Source organism: Mastacembelus armatus, chromosome 19 (genome assembly GCF_900324485.2).
Source record: "Mastacembelus armatus chromosome 19, fMasArm1.2, whole genome shotgun sequence".
In the NCBI taxonomy this organism is placed as follows: Eukaryota; Metazoa; Chordata; class Actinopteri; order Synbranchiformes; family Mastacembelidae; genus Mastacembelus; species Mastacembelus armatus.
Genome location: NC_046651.1, coordinates 5602043 through 5624604, shown reverse-complemented (window position 1 = coordinate 5624604; position 22562 = coordinate 5602043). Strand labels below are relative to the sequence as shown.

Here is a 22562-nt window from a genome sequence, read left to right as displayed (position 1 = left end):
CAAACAGATGCACAGCAGCTTTCCAATCTACGATGCGGTCACTGGTCTTGAAGTAAGCTAACGATCGGCTGCTGTGCTGATAGCTTGTTTCCGTTTTGGCTGGTCTGGAGCTCTGTCAGGTTTCAGGTTTACATTTAGCCTAGTTTGAGTCCAATACTAAGGTAAAAGCAGACTGAGCGTGGGTGGTATTAAGCTGAGGGTAACGAGGAGTTTGGCATCCAGGGCGTCTGTGGGTCGACTGTTTATGTTGTTTTAACTTAAAAGGGCGTGGAGCTGTGGACGCACGCCGGGTCAATCACACAAACAGTCTCTGGTACGTTAAGAGCCGCTTCTAAACACTATTTTCCCTCTGTCACTTGTTACCTTGCGTTTTCTGGTCTCGGCTGAACCGCTCCACACGAAACACTGATAAATAGCCCTCAGGTTCTGCTTCCAGTTGTCTACTTTGAAGCCATTGACATGGGGACAGCCTGCGGGACTCATGGTAGTCACAGCATCCGGCTCTACTGTCTTCTGGGCGAAGAAACCTGTTCAAATCCCTCAACGCAGACCCAGTCCAAACGGGCTGGCGGACTAGCTTGCCAGGTTCGTTATCCACCAATTGCTGCGTTCCGGCTAACTGGACATGTCCTGGTTGCAGTAAGGGAGACACGCGCAGTAGCAAGCATCAACACGGATTCTCCAGGATACTGCTCTTAGAAATGAAATGTTATTTATGCATTTAAGTCCGGGATGTTGTTATACACATAGTTCAGGTTCGCTCAATTACATGTTAGCAAGCTGGCTAAAGTTGGTTAGCATTGGAATTTCAACAGCAGCTTACACGGTGTGTCGTTAAGACCCACCTCACTCACGCCTTTGGGCCAATGGAGGCCGAGTGCTGGGCATGATTGACGTCTGCCACCGATCCTTCAGCTGCTAAGTCCCGCCTCCACGAACTGTGTGCTTCGTCGTGATTGGTGCCGGTTTCCTACAAACCACATCCGCCTGTATAAAACGTTCATTGGCTGAAGCGCAAATCATCTTCAATATATCAATCAAGAAAATTATACTGTGCCAGCCAGTAGTGGATGGAAATTCAGATCCATTTTACAACATACACGTAGAACAGGACTGATGAGAATCTCTTCACAAAGGCATAAAACCCAGAGCTATATTCTTAAACAATTTATTATTAACAGATCCACATTCGCAAAGCTCGAGCTCCCAATAACATGACAGTTTGATTTAATCTGTTGACTTCACCTTCTGCAATAACAAGCTGTCGGAAAAGTTTTCTATACAGTGCTCTAGCGACCTCTAGTGGATCCGACCTAAAAACAAAACAAAACAAAAAAACAAAACAAAAAGGTAAAAGAAAATAAAAACAAAAAAACAAAACAGTGCACCAAATTGTGAACAACTCCTCTGTTGTGGCGAGTTTGGTCAAGGGCATGTGTATAGATATGCTATCGACAATATCTACATTCTAACCAAAAGGAGTGAGAGGGAAACGATCATTGCAGTCTTTACAAATGCAGAATATATCAGATTTATTCCTCGTCAAGGATGTTTTACCTAATACGAAATGCCCTTGAGTTATGGCCATCATGCAGCAAAACCAAAAACGAACAGTGAGATTATTCACACATATGTTTGGAACAAATAAGTCCAGTTTTTATTATTGTGGTTTCTGTTAATGTAGCAGTGGCGCTCCAACCTGAACATTGATAAATAAAACACTGACAAAATTGAATCTTTTTTTTTTCCATTTCTGTAAGGATGTTTTGTTATCCTTAAGACACTGTGAAGAAAGAATAACCAAATTTATTATCATTCCACACAATTAGATTTTCCTTGACCAATGTCCTTATGCAATAGAATGTTTGTTTGCTTTCCTCTTTAAAAAAATCCAACAACTCATCCTGGGAAGAACGTGTTGGCTGGCTGCAGTGTTCTCTCCCTGTCCAAGGCCCCTCAGGAATAACTTGATGTTTTGCTACCGACATCGTCCTCCTGTGATCCCATACTCTGGAGGAAAAAAGTGTATCACGTTGAAATGTTCAGAAACAAATGGTAACATTATCCATATAACTCTACAACTTAATAAAGAATGAAAAACATGAAGGCAGTGTACATACAGTGAAAAATTAACTGGCAACACTTAAAATACGAAAAAGAGCAAATACCAAAATGTTTTATGCAACTGTTTTTTTTTTCCAGTTACCTTACCTAGCTACCACATAGCTACAGTACTGTTACAATAGCAACATAAATTGATATCATTGCTTAAATATTCTTACTTTCCCATTTGTGTTTTTTATTTCATTGATTTCAGTCTATCAGTTGTCTTTCTATCTATTACAGGTGCATCTGTGTTCCATAAACATCAAAGTAAGTTACTAAAAACGAAGTAAAAAATCCAAATGCAAAACCTGCACCATACATAAGTAAAATGTCCAAATATCAGGGAAAAATATGAATGTTTCAGTGTTAAAATCTGTCTCACCTTTTGCACAAATTGTGGGTTTACTGTGATTTCTTGATCCATTGATTTTAGTTTCTCATCCAGCTCTATACATTTCAACATCTGAAAGCAGAAAAATTACTTCACTTTAAAAGTGGTTATAATAATACCAACAGATTTGTGTATACAATAGGACGATAAACACAGTTCATTCAAAGCAAGACAACACTGAAAACAGAGATGGGTACGCTTACCTCTTGGTCAATTTTGTGGAGCATTGCTGGGTTGTTGTATTTTTCAGGGTTGTCATGGAAGCAGACCATACCATCCTTTTGGTTAATGCTAGCATAGATCTCACCATCTTCAATCTGCAAATAAGTACAAATAAAGACAAATAAGGAAATAAAGTCCATTATAACGGGTTTTATACTGGGCATTATACTGATCAATTATGCTGATCACTATTAAAGTGACTGATATGTACATTTAAATCCTTTCAATATGTATGGAATTGTTTTTAAGATAAGTAAGATGTAAAGAAAATTGCCAAAACCATCCAAAGAGATCACTAAGATTTTGAAGCTATGAATTGCTAAACTAAGAAATGCTAAGAAGCAAACTTATTTAAATGTGTACTCATGATATGTGGGCTGCTTTTTCATGCTGTAGACCCTGTGGACCAACTCACCATGTGTAAGACATATTTCTCTGCTTCCTGGGGGCCCGACAGCTGCACTCGACTTGCCATATCTTGCAAAGACAGTGTCAGGAAGGTCTGTAGGGGGCACATAATACAGATCTTTCAGCTGAATTAGGAATAAAGATTTTTTTGACCCTATGCACCACTGAAAGGAATCTTCCGTCTCTCTCTGCATTTGGCTGACTGAAGGCAAACAGAAGAAACTGGTCAAGAGAAGTCACCTAGACTCATAAGAACTTTGTTTATTAAACAGTTTTGGTAAGTCATTATTCATCAAGAGCACAGATTTTGAATGGGGTGCAGTCCCTGTAACTTTGATAATCTTGATCTAATATTACAATAGAACTATAGTGATAGCATGATAATATATGATTTAGGGTTGCGATAAACAACTATTTTAATAATTGATTAATCGGTCTATCATGTTTTCAATTAATCCGATTTTTTACAAAAAAAACAATATAGAGAAGTCTTTTTTCAACATTTTATTGTCAAAACACGAACCTTAAGTTTTCTCCAAATAGAGAAATAAAACTATTTCTCTGTGAGATAACATTTAAATAGATCTTCAATTTTATTATATTAAAGAAGGCTCTTTTTTACTATAATGTCATACTTAAAGCAAAAGTGAGTGGTGCATTATCCCTAATCAAGCAACATGCTTTCACACATGGACTTGCAAATTGCTAGACATTATCCTGGTGAACTGTAATTGGCTGAGGAATATGGACCAGACATGAGCCAGACATTGATCCTGAGAGCTCCCCTGTAAAAAGTCTGGGTAGTGTCGTGGTGTGAGGTAGAGGCAGACAGAACGTCAGCAGCACCAGGACATTACCCAGTGGCCTGTGGGCGATAACATAGTAGGAGGATAAGTTGACAAACTCTCAGAATCCTGGCATCAAGCGTGACTTTCAGAGCCATAGCATCTCTCAGCGAAGCACATAGCAAAGAGTGCATAGCTACAGTCCATCTGCGTGTCTGTCAATTTCATTTGCATTTACAGAGTAGCCTGGGATGGAGTCAAATGCCTGAATCAATGTTTCAGACCACCCTTTGTCTGAGCTCCATTGTATCTTCCACTGTGGCTGCATGTGTTAAAATGAAAAGACTGGATTATCTCTGGACGCGATTCTCACAATACTCTCCAGGGTTTATATTTGAAAACAGAAAACATTTAATCCAGACTGACTCAAACCTAAACAACTCTATTTAACTCTATATCAAGGTTCCTCCACTCAATTTAGTCCACTTTCAACCTAATTGAAGTCCAACAAACAAACAATTCAACTCTAAAAAAAAAACCTTTACACCGTACAGTTCACACCCCAGCCTTATTATGTGAAGAGCACTGGGAAATTTTCACTCAAATATTCTTGTGCACACATCTAGTGTGTTAGTACAGAAATAAAAGAAAACACACTCAGGCACCCCCACCTTTGTTAGCCTCTGGATGTTCTTCTTGTAGAGGGAGGAGAGGCACTGTTTGACCAGGCCTGTGTTGTTGTCTCGTGTGAAGGTCTCACTGTGTTTGTTGACCAGATTGCGCAGCTCGGCTGGATTGTTGGTGGTGTATACCTGAGCTAACTCGTGGTAAGCGTTGCTCAGGGGCTGAAGGTAGAGGAAATTACAGAGAAAACCCATTTAAAGCAAAATAAAACATAAGCTGCATGCAGAGATCTTTACTGGCTTTCACACAACAAGCAACACAAGCTAGTTGAATGAACACTTTGGCCTCTGTAATAATAATGACTGATAAACTACAACATAATCAACAGGGTAACTGACTGACCCCATTTGAATGCTTTGCAAACCTATATAAATAACTATTCATAATGAGGCAAACCTTTGGGGGCTTTGGTTTCTGTAATATCAACGTTATATAAAATAGTTGATATAGAGATGCTTGCGTGTGCAGTTTAACCACCATCCAGTTGGTTGTTAAACTAAGCACTAATCCTGTGTATATCCAGTATGTGTCAATGTTAGATACATGAGAGATTGCTTTAAACAATATCAACTTGAGGTTACAAATAAGGATTTCAGTATGAAAACAATGGAGTAAGATGTCTCTAAACTCAAGTTGTTTAAATGTATGTATACGTAGCTTTAACAGCTGTACTAAAAGAACAAAGCCAATATACCATTCATTTCACCTGTGCCATGTATCCTTACCTTGATAAACCTCCCTACTATTTGTGAGGTGTATTTGGGCAGCTGCTGCACTTTGCCATGGAGAATGAGTGACACCAGGATGTATTTCTTATAGGCTTCCAACATGATGTGGCTCACTGCCATGGCTGGAGTGGTTATTGCCTGAAATTTGGAAACACGTGATCACTTTGAGAATAACAGATAGTGAAAGTTTAAGGTGCATTCAGGAAATATACTAATACCCCTGACAAATTCAGAAGAATAACTGGCCACATTAGAAACTTAATTTTTAAAAATGCTATCACATACCATCACCACAATACAGTGCGAATACAATACAAGAAAGTACCTGTTCATAAAAATACAGTGCTCTTTCGAAATTTTTGAGGCCTGTGTAGATCATTCCACCATAGTAGTAATAACATAAAAAGTGCTTTGCGTCATAGGCTCCATTCTCCTTACAGATGTCCATCATGTCCAGCTCCAGGAAGGGTAGGGCGGGCTTGAAGCACTTTGCTAACAAGCACAGCTGCAGGGAGACAGGTATATAGTAGGGTGACTGACAGGGTTATATTGGACACAGTTAAACTAGAAAGGATGAAATCAACAGACTATACTGCAAATGTGCTTGTTGTTTTTTGGTTTTTAATAATTTAATAGAACCTTTAAAATGCATATTCAACTAAGTGTGCATCTGGGAGGAAGGTGCGAGTGAGGACCACAGGATAATTTTGATGTTGACTATAGACAATACAGCCTATTAGATCATTTAGTGGCAAACGTAACTGTGCAAGTTGAAGCTAAATGGCTTTTAGGATGGCAGCCTAAGTCTCGGTGTGCATGAAGCCAAGATGCAGCAGGAGCCATGACTTACCTGACACAAGTCTGCATGAACTGAGGTAAGTTGGTTTGTGTTCATCTGCATTTTGTCTATTGCCTGTTTTAGGATGACAACACCCCTCAATGGCTGTGGGAGAAGGAGAAACAATGAGTTATTCATCTTCGGCTTGCCTGAGACAAACACGCAGAGGAAGGTTGATGCCTGTACCACACTTCAAAATGCATTTAAATATTTAGCTTAAGAAAAAAAAAGGAAAAAAATGCTCCTCTTGGGTGCCTACATTCAGTTTTGTACTGGTAACGGAACAATTAATTGGTGCCTTGTCAGACAGTGTTTATAAATAAGACTTTAATTTACTAATTTCACTGTTGCCAAAGGTGAAATTGCTTTTACACAAAAGTCTATATAAGATCTCATTAGATACATTTAAACTACTCACAAGCTATTTATCAACACACTGCACAGTGTCCTATTAAAGTATCATGCACACAAAATGGGCAGGCTGATGAAGACATTTGTCTTTCTCAGTAACAAGAACATTATAGAAACCACAAAACATTACAAAACAGATACACACATACACACTTCTTGAAGTTGAAGGAAGTGGTGTGTTTTCTCTCTGTTAGATACAGTGGACCATTCTGCTGCTGAGGTGCAGAGGAACTCTGATTGGCTTGTCAAGTGCTGCTATTTTGAAGGTGTATGTGAGTTTATGTCTGTATGTCAACAGGAGCGCATGTTAGCACATTTGTACTGTAAATGAACAGAGGCTCATGTGTTAACAACAGAGATCAGCTGTTGATGGGATAAAAGTTCACTGCCCTTTAGCTTTTCGAGGTGAGAGACTTTTTCGAGGTGAGAGACTTTCTATTTTATCATAACAGCACTCTGTCAAAATACAAATTCAAAATATCTGCGAAAACTGTGCAGCCTCCAGTTGTATGTGACACATCCCAAAGACAGTGTGAATGAGGCGAAAGGGCTAAATAAAGATAACTAAGGAAACGGACACCACATTAAAAATAAATAAACCTAATTTCAACTAATATTTAAAGTCTGTAACTGTTCAGTCTTCTACAGCAACCAAAGCACTGCAAACACTACTGGGAGACAAGCATGAAAGCAAAGAAAACAGCATTATAAATATATATAATCTATAAAGAATTAGCCCCTGAATTAGACAATCTGTAGACTTTTAAAAATAGTGCCCGCTGTGAATATGCAGCTTTTCTCTGTGATATTTAAGTCACCATTTTTACATTTTATACACTAGATTGGTAAGTAAATGTAAGTTGGACATGTAATTACTGCCTTCTGTATGTCAAAACCAACAGTCTTACCTGTTTCCGCTCTACAAGGGCATTTGTCAACTGGTGGCAGAGACCAGCAACTGTGAAAGTAAACAAGAACGAGACCAGTGCTGAATGAAAGTCGATGACAGACGTTTAGGTTTAGTGGTTAGTTAAGTAACATCCACTGTTACAGGACACATCTACACTATAACATAGTTTATGTGTCACAAGCATATTCCTGCACACTTGCACATATACAATGCTGACATTTGCAGGATCTGAGCAAAATACAACATAGGGCTGAACAACTTGGGGCAATAATTTAATTGAATTTTTTTTTTTTTTTTTTAGACATATTGCCATTTAATGTGTATCTATACTATTTACTGAAAATTAGTGTTGCTGTGGGCAGCATGGTGGATGAGTGGTTAGCACTGTTGCCTCACAGCAAGAAGGTTCCCGGTTCTAAACCCAGCAAGGACCTTTCTGTGTGGAGTTTGCAGGTATTCTCCAGGTATTCTGGTTTCCTCCCACAGTCCAAAAACATGTATGTCAGGTTGATTGGTGACTCTAAATTGCCCATAGGAGTGAGTGTGAGTGTGTGTGGTTGTTTGTCTCTATGTGGCCTTGTGATGGACTGGTGACCTGTCCAGGGTGAACCCCTGCCTTTCACCCAAAGAGAGCTGGGATAGGCTCCAGCAGATCCATGTGATCCTAAGTAGGAATAAGTGGGTAAAGATGATGGATGGATGGAGTGTTTCGATGGATAGATGGAGTGTTGCTGTAAGTAACAGCAGGAAGACAGACCCAACATCCTAATATGTGTTACTGGTGCTGAGGACTACTGCTAAGAAATATACTTTGTATTAAATTGTATTTCTGTTTTTCACTTTCCTCTCTATAACTAATTATTTAGCTTATTATTTAGAGATTGAAAGATTAGAATTCTGGTCAGAAACTCCATGTCCTAGTTTCTTTAACACTGCCTTTTTATGCTGTAGGCTAAAACTTGACAGCCAGAGGGCTGTGCTGCCCACATGCATAGGGATGACTGTCACAATCCCTCTGATCTCACTGCTTTTCTAAACTTAGTTTTACTTAATATTAGGATGTGTTCACCACTGTGGTTTTACTTATTGAAACAGAATCTTTTAGGCAGTTGCAGATGACTAACCAATATGAATTGCACTGTTCCTGACTACTCTTTCTACTAACTACTTATTACTTTCAATACAAGACCACCTGAATTAACTTTTGGGGATGAATAAAGTTTATTTTATATAATCTGTCTAGAAAATCTTTCACTTTACTTGTAACAAAATATATAATATTAAGGAATTATATAAAACATAGGGCAATTTACAACACCACTAAATCACTAAAGTGCTAATACATTTAATACTTACAATCAACAGATTCTTAATTTCTGTTGATACAAAAAAACATTTCATAGTGCTTGTCAGTGGAGACTGAAAAAAAATCTGGACATGATATGTGGCCTGAGCTTTAAACAGAAGTAGATGCATGTTAAGGAGTGAGCACAATTTAGACCAAGTGTGCCTTAGCTGAGTTGACAACAGTGGATATTTAAGCTGAGTACATGCTGTCGACACAACAAACACCATGACACTGATCTGTGCAGCAACTTGTTCTGGTTCAACTGAAACCCTGCACAACATACCAACAAACATCAGCATACAAACAGGCTTCCAAAACATCTAAGAGCGAGAGGTTTGGTCAGAAAGGACTTACAAGTGTCTGTTGCATATCTAATGTGCTCCCCATTGCAGGTACTGATGAAGAGCTGGACTTGGGAGAAGAGCGTCTCAAAGTCAGGGATGTTTGGCATGGAGAATTTCACAAATCTGAAACACGGATGTAGGGGGTTAAAATGAACAAAACACAAACAATATAAAAAAATGTTAAACAAGGAGAGCTTGACAAATGCCATAAAGTTTAACTGGGAACACAACCACCTTAGCATGTTAAGTCAGAAATGAAAATGGGTAGTTGACAAGTAAACAGGAACAGTTCAGTTTTTTTAAATGCTCAAAGAGTAACCACAAAAACTACATTTTTATAGAGCCCATACAAGAATGTAATTATTTATATTATTACCTCCACTGTTTATTGTTATACTGTATGACAGCAATAAATGGTCATGTAGTGTGAGGGTCTACTTTTCTCTAAAAATATAATTAATACATTTGTTTTCTGTATAATGGTATACAAAGAATCTACTGAAGTAAGCATTTAAATAAGTACTTTGTTTTCACAAAGGTTGATATTTTGGCTAAAAGTTTGCAAAATTTAGGTTTTAGAGTTTAATATTGTTCAAAAGTAATGGGGTAAAAGAATATATATGATTAAAAACATATACAGTCTTTATCAGTTAGCCCACATATCACCACCATAATTTTACTGCTTGACTAAATCATACAGAACAATGTATCATTTTCAGAACCTTAATGTTCCAATAAAATGCCTAATGGCATTATGAGTATAATATTAATCTGCTTTAAAGTCACTCCTTGACCTTTCTCTCCCTTAAAGTACATTTCTGTCCTGTGTGACTTGGCATGATTTGTTTAGATTCTCCTCCTTTCTCTGAGGACTTCCATCATCCTTGCATGGTTGGCACTTGTTTCACGTCTTTACTAGACATGCCTGCCTCATATGAACAAAAAAATGTAGGTATGTGTAGTAATGTTAGACAAAAAAACACCACTATGAACATACCAATAACAATGCTTTGTAATTACAAAAGATAAAAGCCATCTTATTATCTCAGTTAACCTGTCGCTGTCAATATTTTTTACTTTACTTAAAGTCCACTGCCATATTAGTAGTGTGACACATGGTTCAGTCATACTATTACAATTTTGACATTTGGAGAAAAATTCTTAGTAGCGACCTTAATGCGCACCTTACAACTTACATACATCCTGTCAGGGGAACAACAAAAATATATTTCATAAACAAATACTTCTTATTAGCATGTGACACTGTGGAAAGGTAGAATTGTTATGTCTCACAATACACCCAAATACATAGTTTGTTTTTTCTTCCATTTTGGTCAAAAGTTTGATTGACATTTAAGATGAAAATAAGTAAATGACTAATATTGAATGTGGTTATGGTTTAAAAATCATCCTTATTTTTGTGCTTTGTAGCTGTGAGCTTCATGTAGATGTAACTAAATTCCAATTTGTCATCATAGTAATTCTCATAACTATATAAGATATACCTACATTGCTACGGTATTTGACTGTGTCATCCCTAAATTCTTAGCTGTACATGCAACAGGTAACCTTTAGCACAAATGTGTGCATCATTCCCTTGTTAACCATCTTTCCAGCTCGTTTGCCTCTAGCCCATTCATCACAGCAAAACAGCAATAATAAAATCTCTTTGGCATAGTTAAAAAAAAAAAAAATGAACAGAAGCCAAGTCACAAAAGCCAGAGTGTAGACAAAATACAAGTTGGGAGAAAACTGAACACACTAACAATGTTGATATGTTTAATTCCTTGCAACATATTTCATTAGAGACAGAGAAACACTTGTTTGCTAGCAGTAACTTTACTGATGATAGCAAACCTGAAAAAAAAAGGTGTGTGTGTGTGTGGGGGGGGGGGGGGGGGGGGGTACTTACAGCACAGCCAGCACACCTAGGGAATGCTCTTGGATGTCCAAGGCCCCCAGCACAGTGTCTAGGTGGGACAGATTTTTGGCCAACAGCTCCCCACTTTTGTTAATCAACTCACATAGCTGAGTCATCTGGCCTGGGGGTGTAGAGCAGGAAAAATTAAAGCCCTTAGGACCTCCTTGTATGCCTTTTAGAACTTTAAAAAATACACGTAACTCAGAATGTCAGAGACAGCTTACATCTCAATGTTACATGCGGGTTAAATGTGGAAAACACAATTTTTCCCAGGCCTGCTGATACACATTAACAAAATTAGGTCGTCATATTTGGACTCAATGTTACAATGTTTTCATCACCACATGCTTACATGAGGCATACAGGAATAAAGACATAAATGTATCAATGCTCAAAACCTGAAATATTATAATAACACCCCTTATCACAGCAATTGCAACTAATGAAGTTAAATTAATAAAATCCACGCAGAAGAAAAGTACAATAATATATTGCAAGTATGCTGAGGGCTTTTCTACATTGTTCAAGCTGTCACATTACAACAAAATTGATATTTTCCTGTCTTCACCAACAGAGGGGTTTTTTGTGTTGTGTTGAAGACAATATAACGTACAAACGTTTCATAGACATCGTACTGTGGCTAAGTATTTCAATATAAATCGGGTGGTCAAGTGTCCTGTCAAGGCCTTGCAACAGGGGTAATGCAAGAGGGATTGACACATGACTTTGAGCCAATAATACTCGCTAATTCACTTAGCAAGCCAATCATGTGGGACCAGGGCGGAACTACCGGTAGGCAGTCCCCAGAAATAAATTTCTACATCAAAAACAAAAAGTACAATTTTTCCATTTTGTTTCATGAGTTATCATGTTTACAGTTATGTTTGACATCTCTGTGGAGTACCGCTTCTTCTGGGGACAGTTAATTGAACTCTCCCATCCAAAGAAAGTCATTTTTGCTGTGTGTTTACATGATAAAGCAAAAACAGGGCTCTAACCAGTTGGGCAGCCTAGCGATCGGCAAGGCATTGGATAGCATATGCTAGCTAACTAGCTAATACTTCCCACTCGAATGAGTTTAGCAACCCTACCTTGAGCGGAGAGCTGCCGCACATTGTTCACAAACTGCTCCAAGGCTGAAGCCATTATTTCCTGGGTCCAAAGTGGAGGTAATTTGCACTGTTTTTCATTCAAACGTCAGAAACAACTCCGTCCGGACTGAGATAGGGGGCCACACAGCCGCCACTGAGATGAATCTATCGCGATACAATAAGAACCGAACAGACTGCAACGAGATTTGCGAACCGACTGTCGGATTCTTAAAGGACCCGACACTGGATTTGTTGATATTATCAATAACACAGTTCCTACAATTTTCATACCAGTACTCTGATTAGGAAATTATAACTTACTGTCCATGTTTTGTGCTAAGGGAATATGGTAGTCAATTTCAAACTGCAGAGCCTATCTCTCTTTAAGGAAAAAGAAACACAGGAACTGACGTTAGAGCCTACAAATTAGAGTTTTCAACAAAGATTTTAAAAGACGCAAGAGCCATGACTTTAGAACATCCACTGTGTATACCAAAAGTTTCTTGTACTTGTAAAACACACACTTGATATATTGCCTTTGACTTTTGATTTGCTTTGCAGACAGAATACATCAACTATTCAATTGTTATTTTGAAAGCCGAGGAAGTGGATAAATATGCCCTTCCATTTCCTAAACAGCTTATCCTGCTCATCCAGGGTTCAAAGCCAGGACCTTGGTCTTTTGAAGAGTTTATCATGCTTTGGGCAACAGTACCAACCCCTGAGCTACTGTTCAACCATTATAAGTTTGGAGTCTTTACAGGTAACTTAGTTTTAATGATATTATCATATCTACACGCAATGTGTTTAACAAGTAAATTCATTTGATCTGAAATCACTCAACTGTATTTCTCCTTAATCATGTACATAAACAAACATGAATAATGGACTATAGCTTCACACTGTTTCTACTGTAATTGTGATTGTTGCAAATGCAAATATCTTAACTGATCTACAATAACTGAATTTAAGAATTGCAAAAAAAAAAAATACCCCAACTCATATGTTATAGAAAATCCAACATTTATTTTTGAACATGTTCAAATGTCATACGTTTCGTGTATAGTTGATGGATCCCAAAAGCTTCACTGTAGAGTTTTTTTTTTTTTTTGTTGTTATTAGAAATAACTTTATCCACTGAAAGCCGCGGTGGTACATCGCCATTTTGAAGCGGAATGAACTATCTCGTTCATGTACAATATCTTTGCTGCGAGCAGGCTCGTAGTACAGTTTGTCCTCGGTGCAGCAGTAGCTACCAACTGTGCACTTGTTTTAGTTTCGCTTGTTCTAACAGCCATTCTGACAGATGCTCTGCGTCTGAAAAGGCTGTGGGTAAGCTGCTGGCCAGTTAATTCACACAGACAAGCGAAAGAAACAGCTTAGTGCACACTAGTCATAGGAATGTCACATTTGACCTGTCTAGCTCGTCAGCTAAAGCTAGCTACCTACCGTTAGCTTCTGTAACTGCAGAATGATAAAGTTAAGCTAGCGCTTCAACCGAACTAAACGAAAACACGAATAACAACCAATGGTGTCTATTCAAAACAAACCTGTTTAAAACTGCAGTGTTTGGGAAACCCTGTGACTCTCATGCGGACTCGCCGCTTGGAGAGGGAAGGAGCAGTAACGGTTAACGTTAGTAACAGTTGCTGGGCTGTAGTCAGACGTCAACAATGTCCGCTGCAACACGCATACTCGGAAGAGGAAAAACTTTGCTCTCTGATCCCTTTAAGAGGATTTGCGAGAACATGTCGTCCTCCTGCCCCTCGGGTAAGAGACTGCGGGTTCTGGTTGACATGGACGGGGTTCTGGCGGATTTCGAAGGGGGGTTCTTAAAGAAGTACCGGGCCAGGTACCCGGACGAGCCCTTCATCAGCCTGGAGGACAGGAGAGGGTTTTGGGTGTCAACGCAGTATGGGCAGCTGAGAAGTGACCTGTGTGTAAGTGACATGCACACATGTGTACAAAAATACTTACTGCAGGCAGAGCACAGTATGTCCATTGATCATCTTATTTAACGCTTATATCATTTAGGAACTGTGCTTGAAAGAATAGTGGCAGGGTTTACTCTAGCTATAGGCCAGGGTTTGTACATGTTTGATAATAGCCCAAATTAAACACTGGTGGTCCCAGACCGAAACATTGTTTAATGGGCCATATTCATCAGTGCTTCATTGGAGTAATTCAGTGTTTATATGTTGCTATATTATTGCTTTATTACTATATTAACGTTACTTAATACTACTGTCAAGAGGTTGTATAACAAAGCCAACAGTCCAAGGTCTATGTTTAACACTGAAGCGATTAACAAGGAAGGTCCAGCTTTGTCATTATTAAAATATTTAAGCACAGTACAATCTCGATTCAAATATAACCTTTTCTAAGTGTTCTGCGTTGCTATTCTTGACAAAGTTGACTTTTGGCCATTTCTTTCAGAGCACAGGCACATACATAACTAAAGCAGATCAATGTACACTGTTAGTAATAAGCTATACTTTGTGTGTGTGTGTGTGTGTGTGTGTGTGTGTGTGTGTGTGTGACTTCAGGACAAAGCCATCAGTATCTGGCAGTCCAAAGACTTCTTCATAGAGCTAGAGCCCCTACCAGGAGGAGTGGAGGCGGTCAAGGACATGGCCAACATGGATAAGTATGTTTGAAAGTTCTGTTGGCTCCACTGATAAATAAATTGATTTGACAGCTGCTGATGTAAGAGCGAAATGTGATACAGACAGGGGTGCCGACTGATGGCTGTGGATAAAAACTGTACCATATTGTAGCCCTTATATCAAAACAGGTGTGTATGGTCTCATTTCCTGATCCAGTGTTGCTAATGAATAATAAATATTCTGTTGGCATAGATTATTATTCAGTCATAATATATTGGGAGGTTTCTACATAATGAATCAAATTAGGCATGTGGGCCTGCTTTCGGTCAATGTATGAATTTCACATTAAACTGCATGAATTCAACGTTCCTATTAGGGGGGAGAGATATTCAAAACATGCAAGGAAACAGCAGGATTTCCAGGAGTGAGAAGTGCCACATAAAAATATAACCCTAGAAAGTTATTACGTTATAGCAAATTGCTTTTTGTCCTGAACTGCAGTGATGGGCAGATACTGCCTTATGGAGCTTTGGGGCTTTCTTTCAGTTTGAGTCGAAACCAGATTCAAAGTTTCCCCTCTTCCAAGGCTGCAGCACAGTGACATCTGGTGGCCTGGGCAATTCATGGCAACCCATCAAACCTAAAGCTCTACCATACCTCGCTGATTTCAGTAGTTTTTATTCTTATGGGCAGTAACACTGCTGTAAGCCTAGTATAATTATTAAAATCTGTAATACTTATTGTTGAGTACCACTGTTATAAATGTAGATATTGTTGTGGAGTATGTCACAGTAAAATAATTAACAAATGCCTTGTCTGAAAGCCCAGCTATCTAATACTTGTGTTGTACTTTAGGCCCAATATCCACTGTGGGCTTGTGATTTAACTTCATGGTTGATGTATATGTAAACTTTCATATGTATTCAATTATCCAATTACTGTTACATTACTTGGCACCAAGAGGAAATGTTCTGACAATTGTAATTTGGTCTTACAATGATTCTCTGCTCTTCTTATTCCACTAATGAGTCTGTCATATAGTTTAACTGCAAAACAGTCAGCACGGTCAAACTGAATGAGGATCTCAGGAACAGCAGAGACAGATATAAGTCACATGGTACTCTTCATTTTACACAAGTGCCAACACAATATAACAGTGTGCTTCATAAGAATGAAGCAGTCTTTGGCATTTAGGTGTCATTTGCCCATGTCTAAACTGTGAAAATGTGTAGAAGCTATCTTGAAGTTGTGCCAACAGCCTTTCTATCCCACTGCTGTATGTGTGTATGTTCAAGTGTTTGCATGCACAAAACTCACCTTACTGACTTTTAATGCTTTGATTGCGCTTCTTGTGTGGTGTTTCACTTTTTTTAACCTCTGTTTTCCTAACAGGGAAGATCCACCACCTAGACACCATTATAGTTATTACTTTTAGTCAGAAACCAGAGGGGCTGTCAGCCATCAGCAACTGGAATATTAAACTGTTCCTATAGTTTCATGGCTGGCTACACACTAGCACCAATTATAAAAATGTGGGAGACCACAATCAGTTTCAACTGATTTTTAACATTGTAAGCCTCCAAATTCACACACTAGACAATTCGACCAGACCAGATAACCACACACCTGCCATTTGAAGTACTGAAGTACTCACATTGGCAATTCCACAGACATGAGATTTCACAGAAATGTGCATAATCAATACTGACACATCTAATGCTGTTGCAATTTCTGCCTACACCTTTTCCTTGTCGGCCCTACTGTTGTATGTCTTGCATGATTTTGCCATTATTCAACAAGCTTGTCTTCTTTTTAAATGCTCTATTTGGCTCAGGTTATTTTTAGAGCTGTAAAAGTATACAATATCCAGTTGGTGACACTTCTTGGGGCTGCTCGCTCTCATTGGCTATTGTGGGTATTTTGTTGGAGCATCTCCAATCACATCAGTCGTTAATATCAAACATCAAGGCTCCAACTCGATCAGGAGCAGTAAAATAATTGTATTGACACCACACACTACAGGATTATGTAAACAAATAATCAGCTGTGACAACTCTCAAATCAGGCCACACCCCCAACAATCACTGGAGGAGGCAAATGAGGCTCGAAATCGGACATAAAAGGGTCTATTGTGTAGCCAAACTAATTTTTCCTTCTGTTTCTCCTTCTGCAGCACAGATGTCTTTATTTGCACCAGCCCTATAAAGCATTACAAACATTGCCCGTATGAAAAGGTGAGCCTCTTGCCAATCATCAGCATCTAGTCCAGGCCCTTTGGAAATGACTACTGTTTCCTTTTTGTAATGAAATCTCATCTGCTGCATGTGTGCACATATTCCTGTCCAGTATGCTTGGGTAGAGAAGCATTTTGGCCATGACTTTCTGGAGCAGGTGATTCTGACCAGGGACAAAACAGTCATCACCGGGGACATCCTCATAGACGACAAGCCTGACATTCTAGGTGAGAACTGCACATAAATGATGCAGAAGTTGTTAAAAAAAAGAAAAGAAACAGTATTTGTTCTTGTATTGTAGTGTAAAAGCACCCAGCTCTTATTTTGGTAAATGGTAAGGAAAACTATAAGATCAGATTGTATTCCATTCCAGCATAACTCTGGTTGCTCAGCTTACATACTTGTCCAAATGTTTAAACAGCATGTTTTAATTTTAACATTAGGGAGAAAAGGCTTGTGGGATAATGACTGTCTGATGTCTCTGTAACATTGGTCTGGATAGTTACACCTCAATGAAGAGAAGGACAGGGCTGTTAATTTTGCCTTAAATTCTGATAGGATCCAGGATCATCTGGAACACAGCAGAGTAGACAGCATAGTGAGAGGTGTAGTTGGACATGGGACTTTTTCTAAATGTAACCACTAACCCCACTTAGTAATGAAATTACCATTGCTAATTAGTGAGACATGCTTTCAAAATGCTGTATGTTAGACTAGATGCACTATTATTTTATATTCTGTTTTTGTATTTGTTAAGGGTGAAAATTCAGTGTTAATATTGGCCCTTCATTTAGTTCTACTATTGACATCCATCCATCATCTACCACTTATCCTGGTACATCCATGGACCATGGGCAAAAGGCAGCATGCACCCCGGGCAGATTTCCACTCTGTTATTGTCTAGTCTTGACAAGTATACTAAGTTTGTCTTAGTCAATTTTTGTTGTTTGATTTTTGTTAGTTTTCAATTCAATTCAATTTCAATTCAATTCAATTTTATTTGTATAGCGCCAAATCACAATACAAATCATCTCAAGGCACTTTACAAAAACTAAAACTAAAAACCCAACAATTCCCTTATGAGCAAGCACTTGGCGACAGTGGAGAGGAAAAAACTCCAGCAGAACCGGGCTCAGTTTGGGCGGCCATCTGCCTCGACCGGTTGAGGTGAGTGGATAGAGCAGAGAGAAAAGAACAGCAACAATAAACAACAAATAGACACTGCAAGTTGGTGGGGCCAGTAACTGCACATCAGCGATAAACAGCTCCAGGACCAGGGACACCTGCAGAAGGTACAGAGAGAGAGAGAGAGAGAGAGAGAGAGGGAGGGAGAGAGCACAAACTAGGGGAGAGAGAGAGCACAAGGTTAGTAACATTCAATGGTGGAATATACACGAGGTGGGAGAGAAAGGGGGGGTTAGGGTAGGGGAGCTCAGTGCACCGATGGTCCTCGGGCAGTCTAGGCCTATAGCAGCATAACTAACTAAGGGATGGTTCAGGGTTTCCTGAAGCCAGCCCTAACTGTCAAAGAGGAAGGTTTTAAGTCTAGCCTTAAAAGTGCAGAGAGTGTCTGCCTCCTGAACCCAGGCTGAGAGCTGGTTCCACAGGAGAGGGGCTTGATAGCTAAAGGCTCTGCCTCCCATTCTGCTTTTGAGAACTCTGGGAACCACAAGTAGGCCTGCACTCTGAGAGCGAAGTGGTCTATTGGGATAATATGGTACTATGAGGTCTTTAAGGTATGAAGGAGCTTGATTATGAAGGGATTTGTATGTGAGAAGAAGGATTTTAAATTCTATTCTATATTTTACAGGGAGCCAATGAAGAGAAGCCAATATAGGAGAAATATGATCTCTCTTGCTAGTTCCTGTCAGGACTCTGGCTGCTGCATTCTGGATTAATTGGAGGCTTTTCATCAGCAAAAGCTGAAGATATTTTAGTCTAGTTTCCATCAGACTCTTTTGTCTCATACTCCTTAATAGATTTCTCTTCTAAACATTTTGAGACTACAGGTGTTTGTTGTGTACACTTACCATGGTAACATGTCATTCTCGACTTTGGCGAGATAAGATGAAAAGGTGGTTTAGTTGTTCACACACAGACTGTGTGTCCTGAGTGATTCAAAAGCTTGACTCAATAAAATACTGTTTAGCTTAAGAGGAGAATATACATTATTGGGTAACATTAATACAATGAAATTCCAGGAGCCAACATCTCGAAAATGATTTAGATTGACTCCTACTATAGCCCCATGCACACTACTTTAATATGTAGAGAAATGCAAAACTGAACAGGCCTACTGAGTCTATTTATGGTTGCTATGCTATGACTGGACAAGAGGTTTACTAACTGACAAAAAACACTGTGACAATATAATCAAAAGGAAAATTTGTTTGTAAAAAAAATACCAATAAAATGACCTGCATGCACAAATCATGATTACATGTTTTGAAGATATAAGGAAGAGAAATCTTAAAGGAAGAGGCCAGCACAAACCCCTTTGTGTAATAGTGTGTGGGTGTTATAATTATTTGCATACATACATACATTATTTGTGAAGATCTGCTGGCTTGTTTATAGCAGTGGTTTGTATGTTCCACACAGCAAGATGTGTGTGGCTGTTAGTTACCTAAATGGTTGTGCTCTATGCGTCCTGATCAGGTGCAGAATCCAAGCCAACATGGGAGCACATCCTGTTTACTGCCTGTCACAACAAGCATCTTTCAATTAGCCCCTTCCAGAGACGACTCCTATCTTGGTCGGACGACTGGAAGGCCATTCTGGACAGCAAAAGGCAGTGAGGAACTCGTTCACCCACGGCTCCCAGCAGCCTGGCTTCCCGGTTAATGGAAGTTTTTTAGGGCTCATGGCACCAACATCACCGCCACACTGGTGGGTATCGAGGCTTAGACAGGTCACAGTCTTGCAGAGAAAAAAGGTTTTGCAGAAAGCATACTGTATGTGTTGAAAGAAGGATTCACTTCTATGACCACAAGAGGGCACTCTGAGACTGATATGAAGTTGTTCACAACCACATTTCCACTACCTGCACTGGCACAACTGTGGTAACAAAATAGAAGAACAAGAGGTTAAAATAATTTTAATGGATAGACAGAAAGCCTAAAAGCTCTGGGTCTGTTTGTTTTGTGGGTTCTTTTTATGGATTTTTGTCTTCAAAATTGAACAAATGTAATTTTTGAGCCACCGGAGTGGTTTATCTGTGGTCCTCTTCACAAGATACTTATCAGAAGTTCTCATACTGTGTTGCATTAATGAGTCAATGGACTGTGATTCACTCACAACAACCAGGCACTCTGGCTACTCACTAAAATGTATAAATGTAGTCTTTATGATTGTGTATGTGCAATACATAAAGGAATGACTTACACACTGTAGCTATTTTGTTTATTTTACATGTACTTTTTGGGAAAGTACCCTACCACTGTAAATGCAAGTACGCTCAGAGATACCTCTTTAGGTTTTTAAGGAATTCAAATGGGTACTGTGAATTGGTGCTTTTTTTTAACCAGTTTTCTCTGTTTCACAATGATCTATGCATCTTGACTAATACACTGATGAGTTAAACAGATATATATGCATGTTGCCAACATTATCAACCGTAAATATTATATCAGAATGTAAGAGTCATTGAAAAATGTTTATTGCAGGTTGAGTAAGATGTTTATGTTAAAAAAAATTGAACAAATTTTCAAATGTAAGAATGAACCTAACAGATGATTTCCATTGCTATATTGTTTTTATTTTTACATGTTCTATTCTCACGCAGCCAGTCCAACAATTCTGAACTGCCAATATTTTGTCAGTTTTATAAGTAGGTGTTATGCTCTACAAATGTCCAATTTGTTCTGTCTTTTCTGGTAAAACAAGCATTTACTACACTTGAATTATTTTTACTTTAACATTTTCTCATTTTAGCATGTTTACATAAGCACATTGCATCTGATTTAAACCAAGCCATAGGATTACAACAATTGCTGACTGGCAGACTACAGTACCTCCACAGCACAAAAAAATTGATTGTATTGTATTGATTTTGCTATGTCATTTGTAGAAAATGCATACTGACTTAAAGGAATATGTACACTATATCCACATTTTATGCTTTTGACTCCATTAGCCACACGACGGCATTTTTCAGTTTCAGCCTAATACTGTAAAACATCATCACTATTTTTCTGTCTGTGGTGTTTGCTGTCAAGTGCAGCCTGTATAAAACAACCTTCAATCAGACAGGATTTGCATTGGTCCAGCTCATGTCCATTCAGACTTCCTTTAAAATTTGTAGAAGCTGATTCAGAAGGCATGTTGGGAATTTCTGGCAGGCCAGTTATGATTTTGCCTATCGTGCTTTCTGGGAACAAGGTGGTGGATACTGAACCTGCATTTTGAAAGATGTAGGTAGTGCTGTCTTATTGTGCCTAGGTAGATGTACAATATCATACATGCTTATTTCTGTTTATGAGATGTTTTAATGTTTGTTTTATTTAACTTTGCTTAAAATACACACAATGAAAAGAACACATGGAGGACCACAACACTTTTAATGGTCCTCTTTTTTTGGGTGCAATTATGGGGTGAATTTCTTATTCTTGTTTTCATGCTCAGGTAATTTAGGGCCACAATGTCAAAAGTCACATGAATTCAAATAGCTCTTGATAAAAATCTGGAAACTTCAACCTCATGGTTTTTCATTCATTTGATAGTCAGTGAAATCATTCATTTTGATACTGATTCCTGTAGCTGCTCCTGAATATGTTCTCATTCCTAATGAGAGACACTCAATTCTCATAGTGGAGAATAATAACTGAGCCAACATCTGTTGAGCTTCCTAGAATTACACCATTACCAAGAGCCAACTAAAGATGAAATCAAAACACATTTATTAAGTGACTTCCACCTACTTCCAGAGACATAAATTAAAGTTTAAGTAAAGCTCATATACACAAATATACAGCAATAACCACCACACTAATACAAAAAAAAACTATTTGAACTGATCCCTATATCAGTTATAAGCAGCAGCTGCAGGAATCGATCAAATTCTGAATTATGCACACTTCAAATGCAATTTTCTATACCATGAACAATGCTATATCACACGTTGCTTCTGATTATTGGTAGGAAAGGTCAATCAGAAGTAACGTCAGAATCCAGTGGTAGGGTAAAAGGAGCAGTTGATGCTTTATTTATTTAGTGAGAGTCAAAAGTGACAGCCATTCTTAGCCTTTGCAGCTAATTTTTTTTTTTAAATAAGACATACCCCTTGTATTTTGTGAGGAGGAAACCTGTCACCAAGTGCAGTGCGGTAGCTCACTGCTCTGTTTTTAATAGCTTTTTAACAATAGAGGTCTTCACTTGAGATTAATAAGCTTAGCCAGGGTCTAAGTCTGTTTGCTCAGCTCCATCCAGAGCCTCTTAATAACCTTTTTACAAAGACACACTCCCCAAAACCTGTAGACAGACTTTAACATGTAAAATTGGTGACAATTTCTTAATATTGATGGCAAGACTTATTCC

General features: G+C 38.6%; 3 protein-coding genes across 5 annotated transcripts in view; 1 reads left to right on the top strand and 2 right to left on the bottom strand.

The window, feature by feature from the left end:
• The window catches only part of usp22 (ubiquitin specific peptidase 22), a 21062-nt gene extending 20222 nt beyond the window's left edge, over positions 1-840 (bottom strand). The window contains exon 1 of one of the 2 annotated variants that reach the window (XM_026314852.1): positions 364-840. In XM_026314852.1, coding sequence (XP_026170637.1) covers positions 364-483 — 120 coding nt within the window. In that variant the 5' untranslated portion in view covers positions 484-840. Of the gene's footprint in view, positions 60-363 lie in introns of those variants that run through there. The other variant, XM_026314853.1, reaches the window with a different exon arrangement.
• Positions 841-1630: 790 nt separating this feature from the next.
• cops3 (COP9 signalosome subunit 3) lies at positions 1631-12567 on the bottom strand. Its single transcript, XM_026314855.2, has 12 exons — positions 12188-12567; positions 11088-11217; positions 9186-9298; positions 7482-7531; positions 6175-6267; positions 5650-5829; positions 5322-5462; positions 4584-4757; positions 3135-3221; positions 2701-2814; positions 2489-2569; positions 1631-2010 (listed from the first exon to the last, which is right to left on the bottom strand). Exons 1-12 carry the CDS (start codon positions 12240-12242, stop codon positions 1957-1959), a joined length of 1272 nt encoding a protein of 423 aa, XP_026170640.1. The 5' UTR covers positions 12243-12567; the 3' UTR covers positions 1631-1956.
• Positions 12568-13389: 822 nt separating this feature from the next.
• On the top strand, positions 13390-20721 carry nt5m (5',3'-nucleotidase, mitochondrial). 2 transcript variants are annotated; one of them, XM_026315822.2, is made up of 5 exons: positions 13390-14127; positions 14734-14834; positions 16967-17027; positions 17140-17254; positions 19686-20721. In XM_026315822.2, the coding sequence occupies exons 1-5, from the start codon at positions 13861-13863 to the stop codon at positions 19823-19825; spliced, it is 684 nt and encodes a 227-aa protein (XP_026171607.1). In that variant the 5' UTR covers positions 13390-13860; the 3' UTR covers positions 19826-20721. The 2 variants fall into 2 exon arrangements, with proteins under 2 accessions (XP_026171607.1, XP_026171608.1); XM_026315823.2 differs by having other exon boundaries at positions 18838-19828.
• Positions 20722-22562: the final 1841 nt, after the last annotated feature.